This window comes from Petromyzon marinus, chromosome 32 (genome assembly GCF_048934315.1).
Source record: "Petromyzon marinus isolate PM22_M1 ecotype Great Lakes invasive population chromosome 32, UKy_Petmar_22M1.pri1.0, whole genome shotgun sequence".
Lineage (NCBI taxonomy): Eukaryota > Metazoa > Chordata > Hyperoartia > Petromyzontiformes > Petromyzontidae > Petromyzon > Petromyzon marinus.
In genome coordinates, this window is record NC_133698.1 from 13,722,690 (window position 1) to 13,739,353 (window position 16,664).

Here is a 16,664-nt window from a genome sequence, read left to right on the forward strand (position 1 = left end):
TCCCACTGGCTGTTTGGTGTGCCGTGCCGGAAACCGAACGAACCGTGACACGCCGGCCTTCACGAGAAGACGCCGGAGTCTGGCTTGGGGCCAAATCAGGGCCAGGCGCGGACGGCGACGTCGCTCAGCACGCGGCGAGGACGCGACGTCACCACGTGTGCGTGACGTCAGTCCGTAGGCGGTGGTGGTGACCTCACCTGGATGGTGGTGACCGTCAGCGTGCGGTTCGCCAGGCTCTCCGATGGGTTCGCCGTGGGGAAGGTGATGTCCATCATAAGGCCCCGGTTCGAGTGCCACTTCCCGATCTGCGGAGGGGGCGTGGGGAGGTGGGGGTTCATGGATAATATTTATTTATTAATTACAATATTTTCACCTGGAAAATCCCAATTAACATGCATGTGACCAACACGTAACGACACACACACTCGTATACAACGCCAAAGATCCGCATCATCTCCATTTCTTCTCTAGCCCGTGCCGTGCCCATGTAGCCGCCTCTTCTATCCGGCCAACCGGAAGCTGTTTGGGTAGCACGCGGTGGCTGGGCATGCGGGCTACATGACCCAGCCAACGCAGACTCGCCTACCGGAAGAGCTCACTGAGGCTGGTGAGCCAGGCGAATCAGGTGAGCAAGGTGAGCCATGTGAGCCAGGTATATCAGGTGAGCAAGGTGAGTCAGGTTTGTCACGCAGGTCTCACCTGCTTGAAGCCGTCTCTTCTCAGCTGCAGAACGCGCAGGCTGTAGTTGGTTCGCTGTCCACGGCTGTTAAACTCGACACGGCCCGTCAGCCCGTCGTACTCCACCTGTGGGACGCGGGGACAGAGACGCGGGGCACCGGGACACGGAGGACACCGAGGTGAGAAGGGAGACACAGAGACATGAAGGCACATAGGACGCGGAATCGCACAAGACAGAGACCGGGTGGAGTTGCGGGAACGCGGAGACACGGAGAACACAAACGCCGAAGGCACGGTGCAATGTGCGAGAGAGAGATGGAACGGGGACACGGGGACGCAGGGAGACAGGCAGCCGGTGGGACACCAGGGCAGGGTGTTACTCGAGGGCACCGCTTCCCGGCGCTTTTCTCGAGGGGCCCCGTGTGACCTCACGGTGTCAAACACCGTGGTGTAGGGGTCACGGGGGGTCAGGGCCACAGGATAGGCTCGCCACCTGTGCAGGTTTTATCCGGGACAGCCCAGGCACTGCCGTTTGTGTTTGTGTGGCGGCAGTGGGAGTCGATTGGAACCGAGGTCTGGCAGCGGTGCTGAGTCGAGCTTTGTCGCAGTCGTGTACTCTGCAGTGGCGACAATAGAACCGAGCGCTGAGTGCAGGGCCGTCCATGGGGGTGGGGGGGGGGGTGTGGGGCCCGGGCCAAATCAGACACCGTGCGGGCCCCCCGACGCCTTCAAACCCAACCGGAATTATTACATCTGACAGCGCGATGTCGGAGCGCGGGACCCCAAAAGCGCAGGGCCCTGGGCGGTCGCCCCGATTCGCCCGTACCCTAGGGACGGTTCTGCCTGGGTGAGACCTATGAGTTCTGTGGAGACGGTGGCGACCCCAGCCACAATGCTGGGGTACGGGTGGAGCTCGGGGTATGGGTGGGGGAATGGGTGGGGGTAGGGCTAGGGATACGGGTGGGGGGAAGGCATAGGGGTTGGGCTAGGGGTACGGGTAGCTAGGGATACGGATGGGGCTAGGGGTATGGGTGAGTGAAGGGGTGGAGCTAGAGATATGGATGGTGCTAGGGGTACGGGTGGGGCTATTGGTGGGGGTAGGGGTGGAGCTAGGGATAGGTCGTGAGGTATGGATGGGGGTAGGAATAGGGGTGGGGCCAAGGGTACGGTTGGGGGAAGGGGTGGAGCTCGGGGTACGGGTAGGGGCGGGGTACGGGTGAGGTAGGGGTGGGGGTAGGGCGGGGCTAGGGGCGGGGCTGGTGGCTCACGGTGCGCATGTAGTTCATGAGGCTGGTGCCGTGGTTCCAGATGTGCGGCGAGCTGCAGGACAGCGTCTTCACTGACACCACTTGGCTACGGTTGAGCTCCCGCACGGCGTTCACCACCACGTGGACCGCGTCGAACATCAGCCCCGCCGTCAACTGAGACACGCGGGCGGGCACAAAGGCAAAGACAAAGATCCTCTGTGTAGCTTTTAACAGGCTGGTGTGCAAGTACTGTTAGCGAGCGCCTATTAAGGCCGGGGTGACACACGAAGGACATGGGAGAAACCTCCCACCACGTCTCCCTCCTCCACGCGACACCGTGGGTCGTGGCCACGAGGGTGGTGGCCACGTGGGTCGTGGCCACGTATGAATTCAACGATGCCGGGGCCACCGCTCTGTGACAGCCGAACTGGTGGTGGAGCCGTGGTGATGGGAGGATCGCAAAGGTCACACCGCACTGGATACTCGTTCAGGGCTGAACAGACCTAGATGAGGCCCGACACCGGTTCACATATTCGTCAACGATGTTGACCCGTGTGCAGCGATCGAACTCGGGGTGCCAGGCCCACGCACCCAAACCCGTGTACGCAGGCAGACGCTGGCACGCGCTCCACGACCAGCTCGGCTGTCACAGAGCCCTGGCCCCGGCATCGTTGGATCCCACGTGGCCACCACCCACGTGGCCACCACCCACGTGGCCACCACTCACGTGGCCACCACCCACGTGGCCACCACCCACGTGGCCACCACCCACGTGGCCACCACCCACGGTGTCGCATGGAAGAGGGAGACAAGGTGGGAGGTTTCTGCCGTATCCTGTCTCCCGTCTTTTGTCGCCCACGTGTCCTGTCTTGTCTCCCGTCTCCTGTGTCCCGTCTCCCGTGTCTCACCTCAGGCCCTGGGAAGGGCCGTCTCCTCCGACAGGTCTCCCTGCTCGACATGTTGAGGCTGCGCACGAACTCAGGGTAGAAGGGGTGAGCCTCGTTGTAGAGCGAGAAGCCCAGGATGCTGGGGCCGTCCGCTCGAAGGCCCTCCAGCTGCACCACAGGAAAATCCTGCCCGGGAAACACGCGGGGTGACCTCCAGACACACAAGGTGACCTCCAGACACGCGGGGTGACCTCCAGACACGCAGGGTGACCTCCAGACACACAAGGTGTCCTCCAGACATGCAATGTGACCTCCAAACACACAAGGTGACCTCCAGACACACAAGGTGACCTCCAGACACGCAGGGTGACCTCCAGACACGTGGGGTGACCTCCAGACACGCGGGGTGACCTCCAGACACACAAGGTGACCTCCAGACACACAAGGTGACCTCCCAGCACGCGGGGTGTCCTCCAGACATGTGGGGTGACCTCCAGACACACAAGGTGACCTCCAGACACACAAGGTGTCCTCCAGACATGTGGGGTGACCTCCAGACACGCGGGGTGACCTCCAGACACACAAGGTGTCCTCCAGACACGTGGGGTGTCCTCCAGACACGTGGGGTGACCTCCAGACACGCGGGGTGACCTCCAGACACACGGCGTGATGAGGGTGTCCTCAAGGAAGATTGGGTGACCACACGGCACGCGGTGAAACATGGGTGGGTGGGGGGCGTGGGACGATTGCTGAGGAGATGTTGAGAAGGAGGCCCCCAGTTCAACAATAGCCCCGGGGGCTCATGCCAACCAGGGCGGGTGAGAGTGGTGAGCGAGGCTCGGAGTGGGCGGTGGTGCTCACCAGTGTTGTGAGGATGTAGCGGTAGTACGCAGACAGCATGCCCAGCTCGGACGCCTGTCCGTCACACACAAACATGCAGACAAAGGCAAAAGGTACCCCAATAGTCTTAACAGATCGCTGGGGCAAGTTCTGCTAGCGGGCATCTATATGAAGGATGGAACGGCTGTGTGTGTGGAGCATATGGTGAACACAGTGAGTGTGGTGAGTGAGTGTGGTGAGTGAGTGAGTGTGGTGAGAGCGGTGAGATGAGTGCAGTGTGGTGAGTGCGGCGGGAGCGGTGCCCGCGCACGTACCCGCTTGAGCACGGTAAGGGCAGTGGGCGCGCGAGCGTCCAGGATGATGGTGCTAATCTTGTCGTCGCGGATCTCCTTGAGTAGCGGCGTCGGGTCCTGGTCCTCTGCGAGCATCCGCACGGTGAACGCGTCGCGTGCGATCAGGAACTTCCGCACCAACTCCTCCAACCGCATGAGACCTGTGGGGCAACCACGCACAACCACGGTCGATAACGACCACACGCAACCGCGGTCACTTACAACCACGTGCAATCACGGTCACTTACAACCACACGCAACCGCGGTCACTTACAACCACACGTAACCGCGGTCACTTACAACCACGTGCAACCGCGGTCACTTACAACCACGTGCAACTGCGGTCACTTGCGACCATGCGCAACCGCGGTCACTTACAACCACACGCAACCGCGGTCACCTGCGACCACGGGTAACAGGGATCACTTGCAGCCACACAGCATGCGTTATAGTGGTTGTCGTGGTGAGCAGCGGGTGGTCAGTGGCGATCAAGGTGAGGAATAACATTGATTAGCACTGAGCATTGTAAGCAACAAGGACGGTGAGAATAGTGAGTGAGGTGAGAATGGTGAGTGAGGTGAGAATGGTGAGTGAGGTGAGAATGCGGTAAGAATAGCGAGTGGGGCGAGTGTTTGATAAATGTTTTGGTGTGTGTGTGACGGTCGAGTCCTTGGGGAGTGTTTGCCAAGTGCGGTGAGTGGCGAGTGTGGCGAGTGTGGCGAGTGTGGCGAGTGTGGCGAGAGTGGCGAGAGTGGCGAGTGTGGCGAGTGTGGCGAGAGTGGCGAGAGTGGCGAGTGTGGCGAGTGTGGCGAGTGTGGCGAGAGTGGCGAGAGTGGCGAGTCTGGCGAGTGTGGCGAGTGTGGCGAGTGTGGCGAGTGTGGCGAGCGTGGCGAGTGTGGCGAGTGTGGCGAGTGTGGCGAGTGTGGCGAGTGTGGCGAGTGTGGCGAGTGTGGCGAGTGTGGCGAGTGTGGCGAGTGTTGGCGAGAGTGGCGAGAGTGGCGAGTGTGGCGAGTGTGGCGAGTGTCTGGCGAGTGTGGCGAGTGTGGCGAGCGTGGCGAGTGTGGCGAGAGTGGCGAGTGTGGCGAGTGTTGCGAGTGTGGCGAGTGTCTGGCGAGTGTGGCGAGTGTGTCGAGTGTGGCGAGTGTGGCGAGCGTGGCGAGTGTTGGCGAGAGTGGCGAGTGTGGCGAGTGTGGCGAGTGTGGCGAGTGTGGCGAGTGTGGCGAGTGTTGGCGGCGTGCACACACAGTCGGGCTTGACGCAGAGCAGGCTGACGGTGGAGGCGTTGAAGAATCCGATGAGGCTGCCGATGGCGTTGCTCACGTCCTCGTAGCTGGGGTAGAGGTTGACCGAGGCGAAGCGCTGGTACAGCAGCTTGGGCGTCTCCTCCGCCCCCACCTTCACATGTGGAACCTGCGTGCGGAGCCACGGAGAACACAGAGAACGGAGAGAGACACAGGGACGTCCCACTGGTTTTCCATTCCCACACGACGGGGTCGTGCCAGGCCAGACCGACGCGGCTCGGGAGGCCTCGCGGTTGTTTTTCCACTGGGCGAGCCGGACCTGCGCCGCGCTAAGTGACGCACCGTGTACCGCCTGACGTCACACACGCGGTGAATGGATAGTTAGCCCTGGCCCTGCTTGGCCCCCAATCGAGATGCACATGTGGTGGTTGTGTTTATTGTGGTGGTTATTGTGCTTGTTGTAGTTGTGGTGGCTGTGGTGGCGTAGTTGTGGTGGCTTTAGTGATCACTTGGACATTATTTTAAAGTTGGAGTCAAGCAGCCATGTAAATAGTCTGCGCCCCATCCAAACAGTGGGGGTGGAGGCACGGACACTGCCCCTGCGTTCAGAGCGACATCACGTGAGGAGGTGTGGCCCTCACCTCTTTCTCACCGCACACGTGGCTGATGACGGATGAGGAGGCCGGGCTGGAGGAGGGGCCTAGCACAGCCACCACGCCCTTCTCCATCACCTGGCACACTGCCCATAGAGACGCACACAGAGACCCATTGAGATATATAGAGACACACAGAGACCCATAGAGATACATAAAGATACACCACGCCCTTCTCCATCACCTGGCACACTGCCCATAGAGACGCACACAGAGACCCATAGAGATACATAGAGACACACAAAGACCCATAGAGATACATAAAGATACACCACGCCCTTCTCCATCACCTGGCACACTGCCCATAGAGACGCACACAGAGACCCATAGAGATACATAGAGACACACAGAGACCCATAAAATATATAGAGATACATAGAGATACACAGAGAGATACATAGAGACACACAAAGACACACAGAGACCCATAGGAATACATAGAGATACACCACACCCTTCATCACCTGACGCACTGCTCATGGAGATACACATAGATACATAGAGATATGCGTAGAGATGCATAGAAAGGTATATAGAAATGCATAGATATACGAAGGCACACACACCGACACACACGGATATCGACACATATTTACACATGCAGATGCATACCACGTGAAGGAATGACTGTGAGAAGTACATTTATGGACGATTAATGAATGAACGAGTGATTGAATGATGGTGAACGAGCACGTGGTGAATGAACAACGCAATGAGCAATGACGAAATATTAAATAGGCCACGAATGAATGAAGAGATGATTGGGAAATTAATTTATACATCGTAGTGTGAATGAATCATTCAATGATGAGTGAATAATGCGTTCACAATGATATCCTGATTTGGGGCAGTTCAGCCCATCATCCATCCGGGGTCAATAAAAGTGGTTCCCCTTCGTCGGATAAGTCCTTGTGGATAACCACGCCCTCGCCATATGAACGTGGAATGTACACCACTGGGTCTGTAGAATTGTGAACAGGAGATTATCGAGGCTCATTAAGATCAGGGAATTACTTTGACTTTGTGAGCAATTACCAATTAGGGTGAATGCGCGAGTAATGACAGCGCGTGACATATGAATGACGAATGACTGAGTGCCATTAAATAATCCAGAGCCACGCGGGCGATTCCGCATCTCCCACCAGCCAGGCGCGGCCTCGTGGTGAGCGTGCAATGTCAGCAGCTTTGGTTGAGCACGAGCAAGCGAGCAACCTCGTCACGACCGCTCCCTCCCTCGCACGGCTCTACTGCAGAGTCCCCCCCACCGGCCCTGAGCTCTCACAACGAGAACCTCGTTCGAGCCAAGCACCGCGTTGCACGGCAAATCGATTGCCACTGTGACGACGGCGCTGTTCGTTGCTGCCCGCTTGGCGTGTTGGGCCCTGCGCTCGGCAGAGGTGCGTCTGAGCTAATGAACAAACCGCGGACTCGTCCGCACGGGGCCTCTCCCGTCTACCGTAACCCGACCGTGTGGACGAGTGACCAGGCGCTCCGGTCCCCCGCGCCGTCGCCACGGTTACCCCGCCCCCGCGCCGTCGCCACGGTTACCCATCTCCGTGGCCTCGTAGTCGTTGTCGTGCAGCAGCTCGTGGACGTCCACGTCGACGCGGGCGCGCGGGAGCCCCTCGGAGCCCACGTGCTCCTTGGCGAGCGCCAGGGCGAGCTTCTCGCCACGCCCACACGCAGGGGTGTCGTCCAGCAGCGCGGCTGGGGGGCGGCGTGGGGGGCACGGGGAGGATTGGTGAGGCGGGGATGGTGAGGCACTACTCACCAATGGGCAGGGATGGTGAGGCACTACTCACCCATGGGCAGGGATGATGAGGCTGGGGTGGTGAGGCAGGGATGGTGAGGCACTCACCAATGGGCAGGGATGATGAGGCTGGAGTGGTGAGGTGGGGATGGTGAGGCACTACTCACCAATGGGCAGGGATGGTGAGACACTCACCCATGGGCAGGGATGATGAGGCTGGGGTGGTGAGGCAGGGATGGTGAGGCACTACTCACCCATGGGCAGGGAGGTGAGCACGGGGGCGCTCCCTGGCACCAAAAGCACCACGAGGAGGAGGAGGAGCGGAGGCCACGGGAGGCGCGGGTACGGCGCGGGGGCTCGCGGACCCCTGCCTGGGGTCGCGCAGCTGGGGTCCAGGGGCGCCTGGGACGGAGGGAGGCGGGGGGGGGGGGGAGCCGCCGATTTCAATTCCCGGCCAAGGCTCATGAATAATGATAATGGTGATGGTGGTGATGATTGTGAAGGTGAGTGTAGTGGTGGTGATGATGATGATGGTGGTGATGATTGTGATGATCGTGGTGGTGATGATAGTGGTGGTAATGGTTAAAGTGAGTGTGGTGGTGATGATGGTGGTGATGGTGAAGATGACGGTAATGGTGATTGTAGTGGTGATGATGGTGATGGTTGTAGTGATGGTGATGGCTGGGCAAGGTGACCTCGTGATGAGGAGCCATCGCGACCGTGAAAGACTCGAGCAGGGGAATGAGGCCGCGAGTCTCGCCGCTAATGACGAGACGAGGCCCTCAGAGCGTTGCCACGGCGACTAATTACGCATTGAGTGATACACACACAGGTACACACGTACGCACACACAAATACATACACACGGATACACACGCTTGCACAATGATATATACAACCAGGTACATAGAGATATACACACGTGCAATGCAAAGCCAGGGACACACACACACGGGTACACCGACACATACACTCCCTACATGTGCACATACACAGATACCCAGAGTCGCATACCGACACAAAGACAACGGCATAGGGGAGGCCACGACCGGTTGAGATGATTGTCACTGGTGTCGGCTGTGAGCATCTGGGGAAAAGAGCTTTATGGCTACTCTTTGGTTCTGTCGGTAAAGTTACGTAGGTATAAAATAAATTAAATTAAATTTAATGTAATTAATTTAATTTAAACCCACTACGTGACTTTACCGAAAGAACCAAAGAGTATGTATCCCTGCAGTCACGAAAACTTCAGATCTAGCTTAATAGCTCATCGGATTCCTCCAGCATACATTAAATATTCTGACCCTATGCGGGAATCGAACTCGGGCGCCTGGCTGCTCATAGCGCAGCGCGCTAACCACATCGCCACCGCTCCCCCATCTCGCTCCGCACAGACAGAGACGCGCGCGCGGGCCGATGACATCGTTGCGTCGGACGCGCTTCCCTCCTCCAGCTGCCACTCGGTCCGCACTCTCCTCCACCGGACGTCATCATTATCATCGTCTCCTTGATTTTATTCGTTCCCCGCGGCACAGTGTCCGCTCGCTCTCGTACACAGAGAGAGAGAGAGGAGGAGGAGGACGACTCGGAGGCGCGGGGAGGAGGAACCGCAGACGAGCGGGAAGCCAGCAGCAGCAGCAGCCACGCGGCGCCGGCGATACACCACAATTGCCCGCGCTCTGCGGTCCTCTATGTATGACCGTGTTATCGGCCTATTTCATGTTTGTACGTGGAAGGAAAACGGAAGCACCCGGACAAACCCTAAACACTCTATCCCATCCAGACATAAGAGTGGAGTCCACATGGCGAGCCCGGGTAATGGTTCCTCCTCGACGTCCGCGGGGAAGGGAGATTCACAATGTTCGTGCGGTGATCCACCAACCCCTCGCAAACTTCCGCAGTGCTGAGGTACAGACCACGTGAGCTCGGCATCGTCCCAAGTTGAATTCGCAGCCGCTGTGTCGCCCATTCTCTGTGACTTCCCACGCGCGGTTGCCGAGGGAACAACTCGAGCGATGGGCGTGCGCGTGCGAGGGTGAGTTTGACTGTGTGACTGTGTGTGTGACTGTGTGACTGTGTGTGTGACTGTGTGACTGTGTGTGTGTGACTGTGTGTGATTGTGTGTGTGTGACTGTGTGTGTGTGACTGTGTGTAAGACTGTGTGTGTGTGAGACTGTGTGTGTGTGACTGTGTGTGTGCGATTGTGTGTGTGTGACTGTATGTGTGACTGTGTGTGACTATGTGTGTGTGATTGTGTGTGTGTGACTGTGTGTGTGTGACTGTGTCCGGCAAAACAACCCCCTACCTCCTCGCGGTGCCGGACGGGCAACTCTGTCGTGGACAGTGCTGTGGGGGGAGGGCCAATTCCGATTGGCTCCTCCCCTCATGGCGTCTGTGTCCACCTCAGTGGCTAAACGGGGGCTCTGGACGGGTGCGTGGGGCTGGTAACCCCTCCACCTTCAATTAATTACCACTAAATTACGAATGAAATATGTAACTAATAAGCTTGTGCCGGAGGCCCCGGGGGGACAGGCGTCTATGACGTCTCCTGGCCAAGCCCCATTTGGCGGAGCCAGGAGATTGAATCTCTACCCTCGGGGCACCTCCAGAAACAACGAAAAGCAACTACGGATGGCCACGTGGAATGTTCGAACACTCACTGCGGAGGAGAGGCTGCCACTCCTCTGTCAGGAGCTGGACCGGTACCGCCTGGATCTCTGTGGCATTCAGGAGGTCCGGTGGACCGGTTCTGGCTCCTGCAACCATCAGAGATGGACAGTCCTCTACTCGGAGCAGCAGACTACCAAACAATAGGGTGTGGCTCTTCTTTTGAACAAAAGAATGAAGGGGACGTGGGAACGTGGCGGTGAGGTGTGGGAAGCTGTAAGCCCCAGGCTACTTTGGGCTCGCCTTCCCATCAACCGGAGGCAAGGAGTGATGGTCGTGGTTACTTATGCCCCCACCGAAGACGAACATCCATGGAGGGATGCAGGCAAAGCCGATGAGTCAGATGCCTTCTATGACCTCCTGTGACAGGTGCTGGTTAAAGTGGCCCCTCGGGATAGAGTTATCTTGTTGGGTGACTTCAATGCCCGAGTTGGTCATGATGCTGGCACCTGCTCTGGAGTGATTGGAGGGCATGGGCCAGATCAGCTCAATAACAACGGTAGGAGGCTGCTAGATTTTTGTGCAGCTCATGGGCTTGTAATTACCAACACGCTGTTCCGGCATCGGCGCATCCACACAACATCATGGATGCATGCCGGGTCCAAGCAAGAACATCTGCTGGACTACATAGTGACGGACCAGCAGATGCGAGCCCATGTCCTTGACACCAGGACCTACCGTGGAGCTGATCTGCCCTCTGACCATCGACTTGTCATCTGTAAGGTGCGCCTGCCATTCTTCCACTCCGGTGGTGGGTGTACACCCAAGACCCCATTCCAACCTAAAGTGGCCTGGTCTCAGTTATCTGATGAAAGTTGCAAGCGAGAATTTCATCATCGCTTGCGGCTGGGGTTGGCATCGTCCCCCACTCCTCCTGATGTCGAGGGTAAATGGGCGAGGTTTAGGACTGTGACTCATGCAGCTGCAATGGCTGCTTTGGGTACGCAGTCCAGACCTCCCCAGAGACCCTGGCTGACAGAGGAGGTGTTCAGGATGGTTGAGAAAAAGCAACAGGCCCACTGTCATCGGCTACAGAATCCCACGTCAGAGAATGAAGAAGCTTACCGCAGCCTTCGCTCAGAGGTTCGGGTGGTGGTCGCGGGTTGCTGAGGAGATGGAGTCTGCCTCAGTGGCCCGGGATCACAAATCTCTATTTAACTCCATCAAAAAAGGAACCTGCAGCGCCACACCTATTACCATCATTAGGGGAAAAAATGGTGATCCAATCTCCGACCCCCAGGAACAGGTTTGCAGATTTTCTGAGCATTTGTGAGGTCCTGGGGGAGGGAAAATCCCTCAGCCAGGAAAATATCGTGGCACAAAGTGAGGATGACCCTGCTGAGGCTGCGGTGCCTCAAATATTGGAAGAAGTCACCCCCTGTGAGTGGCTGGCTGAAGTGCCATCTGTTGAGGAAGTACTGAAGGCGATCCGGAGTCTGAAACCAGGAAAGGCAACGGGCAGAGATGATCTCCCAAGCGAAATGCTGAGGGAGGGTGGCGTTTGTGCACAGACTGCCCTACATGACATCATAACAACAGTCTGGACCACTGGGCGGGTTCCGCAGGATTGGAAGGATGCCCTGGTGGTCCCCCTCTTTAAGAAGGGGGACCGCGCAGACTGTAACAACTACAGGGGCATCTCACTCCTCAGTGTGCCGGGAAAGGTCCTGGCAAGGATTATTCAACATCGCCTTGCCAGGCACGCTGAGGAGAGGCTTGCGGAGCCCCAATGCGGTTTCAGGAAAGGGCGGTCCTGCACAGATGCCATATTTTCTGTCCGTCTGCTACAGCAGAGGTATAGGGAATTCCAGCAAGACCTACATCTCTGCTTTATTGACCTGGTCAACTCCTATGATACCATAAGTAGGCCTGGGCTCTGGGTTGTTCTTCGTGCTTTTGGAGTACCTGACCCTCTGCTCACGATCATTAAGGACCTTCATGATGGTGAGCGGGCCCGGGTAAAACTACGTGGCCGGGAGTCAGAGCCATTCCCTGTACACCTTGGGGTGCGACAGGGATGTCCTCTGGCTCCCACATTATTTAACATCTATTTTGACCACGTAGTTCGTGAAGCCTTCAATAGATGTACCGGGGGAATCTCCATATGGTACAGATATAATGGGAGGCTGATCGATGCCCGGGTGCGGTCAAGGGATGGCTCCCTATTGCTCAACCACGTTATGTATGCTGATGATTTGGTAATAGCTGCTCAGTCAGAGGAGGAGTTGGAGACGCTGCTGCTGAGACTGGAGCGTGCCACTAAGAGGTGGGGCCTTACCATCAGCCCCACCAAAACTAAGCACCTGCCTGGGTATTTTGTACCATCGGACACTCCACCCCCACAACTCCCGATCGGTGATGGGGCAGTTGTGGAGAGAGTGGAGAGTTTCCCATACCTGGGCAGTGTGCTTATGACTGGCTCCAGTTTAACAGCAGAGGTGTCACTCCGAATCAGTCGAGCGGCAATATCTTTTCATCGGTTGCGTAACGCTGTGTGGAAGCTACCTGGTCTGTCGCTCCGCACTAAGCTTCAGGTCTTCTCGGCCACGGTCATTCCCTCCCTTCTCTACGCTTGCGAAACGTGGACCCCCCTAATGGAACATCTTCGCCGGTTAGAAACATTTAGGCTGGCCTGCCTACGATCCATCCTGGGTTTAACCAGACTGGATTGTGTGAGGAGTTCACAAATCCTTGAAAGATCTGGGCAATGTCCCATCGGTGAGCTCCTCCGGCGGGCAAGGCTGCGATGGCTGGGTCATGTAGCCCGCATGCCCAGCCACCGCATGCCGAAACAGCTTTTGTTCGGCCGGATTGAGGGGGCAAAGCGGGCGCGGCACGGGCTAGAGAAGAGATGGAGTGATGTGGTACAGGAGGACGTGGAGCTGAGTGGAATGCCGATGACTGGTACCAGCGGTGTCAAGATCGGCCTCTGTGGAGGAGGCTCGTGAAGGATGCTACTGGGCAGTTGGAGGTAGTCGCCCTCCAACAACAACGGAGGGCGGAGGAGCGACGCTCACAACAACGAGCGGAGCGCCTGGTGGCTAAAGCACAGCAGGTTGGCACAGTAGGGGGCACAGGTGGTGCATCAGCCAGTCATCTCAGTCAGTCGACCCGTGGCACCTGGGTCTGCCCCGTGACCTCCTGCCAGCGGGCGTTCGACACTTCACGTGGCCTCAGGGTGCACATAGCCTGGCACAAGCGTCGTGGTGACGTCACCGCCACTTAGTGGCGAATGGCGGTTGTTGTTGTTGTTGTGTGACTGTGTGTGGGTGACTGTGTGACTGTGTGTGTGTGACTGTGTGTGTGACTGTGTGTGTGTAACTGTGTGACTGTGTGTGTGTGTGACTGTGTGTGTGTAACTGTGTGACTGTGTGTGTGTAACTGTGTGACTGTGTGTGTGTGTGGCTGTGTGTGTGTGACTGTGTGATTGTGTGGGTAACTGTGTGTGTGTGTAACTGTGTGTGTGTGTAACTGTGTGTGCGTGTCTGTGTGTGTGTCTGTGTGTGGGGAGCGGTGGTGCAGCGGTTAGCGCTATGCTGCACTACGAATGCGGCGACCCAAGTTCGATTCCCGCTCACGGCCACCAATATCAGTGACGATTATTTGAACCGGTCCTGGGCCTCCCCGAGGTCACCTCAGCCTCAAATGAGTACCTGGTGCGGTGTTTAAACATCGCCACTGGGGAGACAAAGGCGACCGGGCGTGGTGTTGGCCACCCACAACTATGCAACACTCTCCCCAACAGTCTGTTCAGGCTGTACGGGAGGAGGTATTTGTCTTTGTGGGTGGTTGCGGGGAGCGGTGGCGCAGTGCTTAGCGAATCGCGCTATGGTGTTGCCAGTGATGATGATTACGGAGATTGTATCGAGGCTACGAATCAAAGTTATGATTTATGTCACGTAATGTTGGTATATTTTATATTCGTTATAAACATCGCACAGCAGACTGGTTGGTTGGCAGTCGGGATCAGAGAGAGACTCGTGGCGTGAGAGTCTCGGCGAGAGACTCGTGGCGTGAGACTCGTGGCGTGAGACTTGTGGCGTGAGAGTCGTGGCGTGAGACTCGTGGCGTGAGAGTCTCGGCGTGAGACTCGTGGCGTGAGACTCGTGGCGTGAGACTCGTGGCGTGAGAAACTCGTAGCGTGAGACTCGTGGCGTGAGACTCGTGGCGTGAGACTCGTGGCGTGAGAGTCTCGGCGTGAGACTCGTGGCTCTCACGCCGCCATACAACCTTTACCGGGCTGTTGGGGCAAGTGCTGTTAGCGAGCAGCACCAATGAAGGTCGGCACGGCACACGAGGGAGTGGGTGGCCAGCACCGCACCCACCCGCCTTTGCCTCCCCGCTGCTGATATTTACACATCGCACCAGGTACTTATGTTTAAGACTGAGCCGACCTAGGGGAGACCCAGGACCAGTTCAAAAAGAATCGCAACTGAGCCTGACCATGCTCGGGAATCGAACTCGGGTGGCCGGGTCCGTAGCGTAGCGCGCTAACCACGGCGCACACAGACAGACACACTCACAACATGTACACACACACCATGTACACACACACAACGTGTACACACACACAATATGTACACACAAACATGTACACACTCACAAAATGTACACACACACAACATGTACACACTCACAACATGTACACACACACCATGTACACACACAACATGTACACACACAACATGTACACACTCACAAAATGTACACACACACCATGTACACACACCACATGTACAAACACAACATGTACACACACAACATGTACACACACACACATGTACACACACACTACATGTACACACACACAACATGTACACACACACACCATGTACACACTCACAACATGTACACACACACAACATGTACACACACACACCATGTACACACACACAACATGTACACACACACACCATGTACACACACACACATGTACACACACACACATGTACACACACTCAACACACACACAACCCCGCCACAACAGTGAGTTCTGTTCGCGAGCGCCTATTGAGGGCGGTTCGGCACGCTGAATGGGGTGGTGTGGGCAGCCTCTCGGTCGACTCAGCCTCAAATGAGTGCCTGGTGCGGAAAAAAAGGCGGCCGGGCGTGGTGCCGGCCACCCACCCACCCCCCTCGTGAAGGCCGGGCCACCCCACCCCCCTCGTGTGGCGTGCCGGCCTTCACAGGTGCTGCTCGCTAACAGCACTTGCCCCGACAGTCTGTGTAGCCGATGCTTACACCCCGTACCAGGCACGACTCATTGCTGCTAAGCTGACATTGAAGACCCCAAACCGGTCCAGCCAACACTCACGACACTGATATCAAGTCGCCGAGTTCGGAGCGCAGTGCGCTAACCACTGCGCTCCACGCACACACAAAGGCAAAGATGCCGCCAATAGCCGCTGCAGACTGTTGGGGCAAGTGCTGCGAAGGCCGATACGGCACACGAGGGGGTCGGTGGCCAGTACCACGCCCGGCCGGCTTTGTCTCCGCCCCAAGTACTCATTTGACGCTGAGTTGACCTAGAGGCTGCCCAGAACCGGTTTAAATAATCGTCACTGGTGTTGGCCGTGAGCGTGAATTGAAATCGGGTCGCCGTGTCCGTAGGGTGCTAACCGATGCGCCGCCGCTCGCCTCACATACATACGTAGAAACACTCATGAACACGCATGCGCATGCATGCACACGCATGAACACGCATGTACACGCATGCTCACTCATGTACACGCATGAACACGCATGTACACGCATGCACACGCATGTACGCGCATGTACACGCATGCACGCGCATGCACACGCATTCACACGCATGCTCACGCATGTACACGCATGCACACGCATGTACACGCATGCACACGCATGATCACGAAACGGAGACAAGTACACCCCCGTGTCGTCTACATATCCTGATGGAGCTGTTAGCGAGCCATTGATCCCGCCACGAGGGGTAGTGTGGCCAACGACAATCCCGGCCGTCTTTGTCTCCCGAGTGCTGATATGTACACACCCTCACCTTGTACTCACCACGCACACACACGGACCAATACCTCACCACCAAACCTCACCAGACAAAACCAGGCATCAGCAGATATCACTAGATATCACCAAACCTCACCAGACCTCACCAGACCTCGCTGTCAAACATCGCCAAACTACGCCACACCTCGCCCGACAGCACCACCGATCTCACCAGATATAACCAAATCTCACCGGACATCACAAAATCTCACCGGACATCACCAAATCTCACCGGACATCACCAACACCCCACCAACGCTCACCGCCGAACTCACCACCCTTCACCGCCAGCCCAGCTCAAGCCTCTCGGCGAGCCGATCCCCTCCCTGCGAGGCGTCTCGATACAAG

At 57.3% G+C, this 16,664-nt stretch overlaps 1 protein-coding gene across 7 annotated transcripts in view; it reads right to left on the reverse strand.

Annotated features, from left to right (window-relative positions):
• Positions 1 to 16,664, reverse strand: part of GRIK5 (glutamate ionotropic receptor kainate type subunit 5) — a 32,102-nt gene that overhangs the window by 14,588 nt on the left and 850 nt on the right. For all 7 annotated transcript variants that reach the window (XR_012945836.1, XM_032964700.2, XM_032964701.2 and 4 more), the window contains exons 2-11: positions 7,883 to 8,030; positions 7,427 to 7,585; positions 5,867 to 5,964; positions 5,229 to 5,394; positions 3,967 to 4,145; positions 3,674 to 3,727; positions 2,834 to 2,998; positions 1,947 to 2,099; positions 700 to 804; positions 198 to 305 (exon numbers count right to left, since the gene is read on the reverse strand). Coding sequence is in view for 6 of the 7 variants with exons in the window: in XM_032964700.2 (XP_032820591.2) it covers positions 198 to 305; positions 700 to 804; positions 1,947 to 2,099; positions 2,834 to 2,998; positions 3,674 to 3,727; positions 3,967 to 4,145; positions 5,229 to 5,394; positions 5,867 to 5,964; positions 7,427 to 7,585; positions 7,883 to 8,030 (1,335 nt within the window). In the remaining variant the exon portion in view is untranslated. The remainder of the gene's footprint in view (positions 1 to 197; positions 306 to 699; positions 805 to 1,946; positions 2,100 to 2,833; positions 2,999 to 3,673; positions 3,728 to 3,966; positions 4,146 to 5,228; positions 5,395 to 5,866; positions 5,965 to 7,426; positions 7,586 to 7,882; positions 8,031 to 16,664) is intronic.